Source organism: Petaurus breviceps, unplaced genomic scaffold (genome assembly GCF_028583685.1).
Source record: "Petaurus breviceps papuanus isolate PSGF00001 unplaced genomic scaffold, PetGlider_PUasm1.0 90847, whole genome shotgun sequence".
NCBI classification, from domain to species: Eukaryota; Metazoa; Chordata; class Mammalia; order Diprotodontia; family Petauridae; genus Petaurus; species Petaurus breviceps.
Genome location: NW_027187360.1, coordinates 15,076,142 through 15,082,141, shown reverse-complemented (window position 1 = coordinate 15,082,141; position 6,000 = coordinate 15,076,142). Strand labels below are relative to the sequence as shown.

General features: G+C 45.8%; 1 protein-coding gene across 5 annotated transcripts in view; it reads right to left on the bottom strand.

Annotated features, from left to right (window-relative positions):
• GNAS (GNAS complex locus) overlaps positions 1-6,000 on the bottom strand; it is a 320,342-nt gene that overhangs the window by 176,359 nt on the left and 137,983 nt on the right. Inside the window, exons 1-2 of one of the 5 annotated variants that reach the window (XM_069072483.1) lie at positions 5,370-5,391; positions 246-318 (exon numbers count right to left, since the gene is read on the bottom strand). In XM_069072483.1, the coding sequence (XP_068928584.1) occupies positions 246-280 (35 nt within the window). In that variant the 5' untranslated portion in view covers positions 281-318; positions 5,370-5,391. Of the gene's footprint in view, positions 1-245; positions 319-2,298; positions 2,425-3,592; positions 3,625-3,784; positions 3,960-5,369; positions 5,392-6,000 lie in introns of those variants that run through there. The other 4 variants (XM_069072481.1, XM_069072484.1, XM_069072482.1 and 1 more) reach the window with 4 other exon arrangements.

Here is a 6,000-nt window from a genome sequence, read left to right as displayed (position 1 = left end):
GAAGGAGGGAAGGAAGGAAGGAAGGAAGGAAGGAAGGAAGGAAGGAAGGAAGGAAGGAAGGAAGGAAGGAAGGAAGGAAGGACGAGATGCAGGAAAAAAAAGATGACTAATTCTTTAATGTAGGCTGGTAAATTTAATTCTATCTGACCACTCAATCTCATAAACATTTTTGTACATCCTGTAAAAGTACAAAATATATAACTGTTACTAAATATATTATTGGACTAAGAAATAAAGGCACTTACTCAGCATTAAATCCATTGACGTGCAAGATCCTCATCTGTTTTACAATTGTGCTTTTACCAGATTCACCAGCACCTAGAAAATGAAAGTAAATCAGTTTATGCAGGAAGCTCGAAAAGACACTCAGGACACATAGGGCTGTTTTTTCCATACACATGATTAAAAAATAATAATGGAGACATTAACAGTAATCCTCCCTGAAACTCCATTTGCAATGTAAATTAAAACACGTGCATAGTTAAAGTAATTATTAGCTCTGTGTCCTCTTTAAGTATCTCACTATCAATTTGTCATAGGGTAAAAAAATTCCAAAAAATTAAGGTTTTTTTTATTTAATTGGGATAAAGAAGTGGCATAGAAAAAGAATAGGATGATTTTGTCATTTAGTGAAAACTCAAAGTTAACCTCTGAAACCACTTCCTTAGTACATCACCATTAAAAAGAGATGTGTGTGTATGATACACATGAATTTATATAAAAACTCATATACACATATATGGGAAAAGATATATAACAGTTAAAATATCCAGGAGTTGTTCCTCCAAAACAAAGTCCAATAACCCCAGTTCTCTCTACACACAGTTCAAATGCTACATTTTAACCATTAGTACCTCTTAAAGCAGTCTCTCATTTCACTTATTTCTCTATCTCTAGGAATTTACCTCTAACAAGTCAACATCCACCCACCTACCCACTCTTCCACTAGCCTCCAATAAATAAAAACAACTATGGCTTCAAGTCTAGGTCTTTCTGGACAAGACATCAATGTTCCAGTTAAAAGTGAAAGATTTGCTTTCTTATTTCCTTCATTCATTGCCTTCCTGCCCAAAGTTCTCTTCTAGTACCAAACCCAAAACTTCTTCACAAGGATTATATTAATATTAGATTGGAGCATCCATGGGGGGGAGGGGGGGAGGGAGGGAGAGAATATATTCTGTATTTTCAGAAGAAGTAAAATGCTCCTGGAAATCATTGCATTCCAAGGATTCTAGACCCTGAAGACGCCTCCATTTCAAATATCTCTTAATTGATAAAGTACAACTTTGTTCAAGAAATACTACTAACCTAGCTGTTTTTTTTTAAATTTTGCTTTTTGTAGTATACACATGCCAACCATAAAGTTTTTGCATTGATAGTTCTTTGCCCTCCTATACAAACCTGTTCTACCTTTAACTACCCTGACCCTAAGGCCTCTCGCTCTTTTTTCCTTTTTACCAACCCACTAATCAATATTTGTAATAGTTAAAAATAGTCTCAATGAATAAGTTTTCCAAGCAGAGACTTCTTGCCAACATGTCAAAATACTAAAAATATTGATGAAACAGCACCAGAAAGGACTAATTCCTAGGAATGTGCATGGTCATAACTAAGGAACATTAACATAAATACATCATGTGGATTATTTAAGAATAAACTGGAGAATACTATATTAAAATCTAAGCTGTTATGCTAAGACTGAGTAAAGAGAGGAAGGGGCATTTAAATTTTTTATTTTTAAAATCTATTTGGTAAAACCAAATAAAAATATGTTACTAGTTAGAATCAATGACATTTTGAATTATATACCATGTCAAATCACAATATAGTCATGGGATAGAACACCTTTGAAATATTCACCTAAAGGAAAACTTACTGCCCATAGTGATACAAGATGTTTTTAGATTATAAGACAAAATAAGTGGGCAACATGGGCCCTTCAAACCATGATTCCATATACAAAGCATCTCTATACTTAAACAAATTACTCTTCACATTAACTTCCATAGGTCAGTGGCAGATGCTAGTACTTTCAAGGTTTATTCTTTGAATATATATCACTAATGTGCATATTAACACATATGGTAAAGTCCTATCATTATGGAACATATAATTCAAAATATGAAACACTGATTTAAAAAAACTGCACATAAATAACAAACTTATTTTCACTTATGCTAAGTATTTTTGTTTTTCACAAACATCTGGACTTGAACAGCAAAAAAGGTAGGCCATGAAAATAAGATTTTTTTTTAGAAGTGTTACTACATCAATCTGATTTTTTGAAATATTAATTACCTTGGGAAGCAGGGAAGGAAAAGACATTTCAGTTCTTAATTGAGTAGATACTTAAATGTATTTTTAAAAAACTGTTATTAAATAGGAAACTTCCATCCTAATGCATCCTTGTGTAATCCTCCTAGTCATGTTTACAATTTGTTTTAGGCCTCTTCCTCTCTTCAAAAAAAGAAATTAAAATAATTATAGTGATGATATTCTCCTCACAGTTAACAAGAACTAACCCCTTTCACCAAAGGGAAATAATCACCAAGATATTTTCAAGTCATTTGAAATAAACAATTTCTTCTTCTGACTTAAAATAATACTCGGGGTGGGGAACCAGTCAAACTTTTTAAACACAAAATTTCATGTTTCAATTTTACCCAATGTTGTTTTTTTTGCTAAGTCCGTTGCAAATGACCCAAATAACAGAAAAAAACTACGTTTTTACAGAACTGACTTGTTGGGGGTGGGAGGGTGGGGAGGGGCAGGGGAGGCCTTCACCTGCTCCTACAACTAATGCTGGCATTTGGATTTAAATTACTGCATATTTTGAGGCGGGAAATCAGGTAATAAAGAAAATTGTGATTTTTTTCATCATTAACGCTATACCCTTCCCTAGAGATCACAACTGTATGTGTACACGTACATATTTTAGTTAGTTACACATATATACATGCACGTACATACATGTACCTATCACCCTCAGGGCACATAAGACACCCTATAAATACACTAAGTTGCTATAAACACCTTTTTTTCCCAGCCCAGAGCAGCCGGTTCACCCCTCAACCAGGAAAAACCAACACCTTTATTATCCCAATCTCTTTCTGGGCCCTTATGTCAGTCTTTCCGCCTTTACTCTCCCCCCCCCCCCCCCTCCCATTCACAAACAGCCATTTCCCTTGTCAAATCCTCTTCTTCCTAGCCCCCCTCATTTCCACGGCGCCCCCAAGTGACACCCCTTTCCCTAGCCAATCACCTCTCTACGATGGCGGGTTCCCCCTCACACCCTTACGCCTTGACACCCCGTTTCCTGTTCCCCAAGCCCCGTCGCACTCTTACACACCTCTCCTCTCTTCTTCCCCCCCCAACAAAAAAAAATTGCGGGTTTTTTTTTAAAGAGTCACAGCTCCAGCCCCCCCCCCCCCCACCGGCCTCTAAAGCAATCCAGAAGGTGGGGGTCCGGGGGGGCATCCCTTTCCTTAAATCCCTCCACCTTCCTTTCGCCTTCCCCCCCTTCCCCAATTTCACTTTCCTAGGCCCCTCCTTCCGCCTCCAGCCCCTCCCCAAGGTCTTTGCCTCCCCTTACCCCGAATCCAACGTCGCCCAACTCCCCCCCCCAAGAATAAAACCGCCCCCCCCCGCCCCCAACAGCCGGCGGCCCCGGCCCTTCCCTCCGCGATAGGGGAGGGGAGGTAGGGAGAAGAGTCTGCGCCCCGCGCTGGCCCCGGCCCTACCCGGCCGGACGGGCGAGGTGCCCCCCTGCCTCCGCCCTCCTTACCCAGCAGCAGGAGGCGGTGGGTGGCCCGGTAGACCTGCTTGTCCTTCTGCAGCTGCTTCTCGATCTTCTTGTTGGCCTCTCGCTGCGCCTTCTCCTCGTTCCGCTGATCTTCCGTCTTGCTGTTCCCCAGGCACCCCATGGCGGCGGCGGCAGCGGCGGCCCCCCCACCCCCACCCCACCCCCACCCCGCGGCCTCGGTCCGTCAGACCCGCCCGGCCCGGCCTGGCCGCCCCCACCCCGAAGAAAGTGAAAAAAAAAAATGTAACACGGAGTGGGGGGTGAACTAGGAGGAAGGGGGGACGAGGAGACTGGGGGGGGGCAGAGAGGTAAAAACAAAAATTACCTCACAAAATCAACCTCCCCTACCCAAAAATATCAGTGTGTGAGTGTGTGTGTGAGTGTGAGTGCGCGCGTCTGCGTGTGGGTGAGGGTGCGTGTGTGTATCGTCTCCCAGGCGCGGGGGAGCGGGGGCCGCCGCCTCCCCGCCCCCCGTCTCTGTGGAAGCCCTGTCGAGCTGAGGGGGCTGATGGCGCCGCGGCGGCGGCTGCTGCCGCTGCTGCTTCTGCCGCTGCCGCTGCCGCTGGGGCCGCCGCCGCCGCCGCTGCCTCCACTTCCCGGCTCCGCCGCGGGCCCCGCCGCCGCCCAGAGCGCTCTCGCTAAACCCTCCTTCTCTCCGCGCCGCGGCTAGGGCGAGGGCGAGAGCGATCCCCGGGGCCGCCCGAGGGGGAGTCGCTCTCCCTCCCGTGGCCGCGGCAGCGGCGGCAGCAGGAGCGGAAAAAAAAAACCCTACCCCCCCCCCCGAAAAAAGAATCCACAACTGGGGGAGGGTGTCTGTCTTTCCACTCGCGACGACCCCTTTCCTAGGCAAAACACGGTCCACAGCCCACTCCCTCCACTCGCCCCTGGGTCCGTAGACCTTCCCCCCACCCTCCGCGGGTCTTCGCGGGGGTCTGGGTGGGGGTTGGGTGGGCGGAAATTTTTTTTTTTTAAATCAATCTCTTTTTGCCCCCAGAGTCATCCACACATCCAACTCCGGGCCGCTGCTTCCTCTTCGGTGGCAATTTCTCTTCCTTTCCTTTTTGCTCGGGGCGGGGAGAGGAACAGATTCCCAACCCCCCGGAAAAAAAAATGTATATGTGTGTATATATACACACACACATGTATATATATACATATATATGACACCAATCTTCCAAAAGCAAAATGCAGCTATCCTCCAAATAACTCTCAACAAATCCACCCGGGGTATGAAGCAAACACGGCCACCAGGGGTGGGGGTAGGGGTAAAACAGGAAAAAAAAAACTTCGCAGGCCGGGTTTCTAGCTGTCCAGTTCTCTCTGGTCCCCCCCCCCCCCTCCTTTTCTGGGCGCAATGGGGTATCCTTCTCCTCCTCCGAGTTTGTGTGGTGTGTGTGTATGTGTGTGTGTGTGTGTGTGTGTGTGTGTGTGTGTGTGTGTGTGTGAATTTTTCCTTCCCTGTCTCTGGTTTCTTCTTCCTCCTTCTAATGGTGGTTTTTCCAATCCAAGGCCTCTCTCCGTCCGCCGCCCCCCACCTTCCTCTTTTTTTTTTTTTTTTTCACATTACATTTCTAGGCTCTTGATCCTTCCTAGGGCTTCTGCACACACTCCACAGTGATCCACATCCAGTCCCTGGGAGGGTCTCCCAAAGCAGACCTCTCCCCTCGCCCCGCCCACCCCACCCCCCAACCTCCGGCCCCCAGCCCCAATGCCGGCTTCCCTAGGAATTTTTTTTAGGGCCTTTAGGTCAATTTCCCTAATTATTTTATTATCTTCATGCTTAGCTGAATTATCTTCCGGATATATTGTCTGTATATGGTTATGTATATATGTGTGTATATACGTACATATATACACACATATATTAATGCACTGAGGTCTACAGAGTAGGAGAGACACAGAGAAATGGGTGGGGCAAGAGCACACACTGAACCATGGGAACTGAGTATTCACATGATAGCCAAACGTCAGGACTGCTAGGCGCCCTCTTCAAACCAACCCTGGGGCCGACATAGTGCGACGAATACTTACACGCGCACGTTCACACACACACGCGCGCACACACACACGCAGATGGTGCAAAGGCAGTGAGGCACGATCCTAGGGGCCTGAGCCAAAGCTAGGACATTCCACCTGCCAGCTTTTAAGACTATTGGCAACGTCCAAGTGTCCCATTCCTAACCAACCATGGCCGCTGA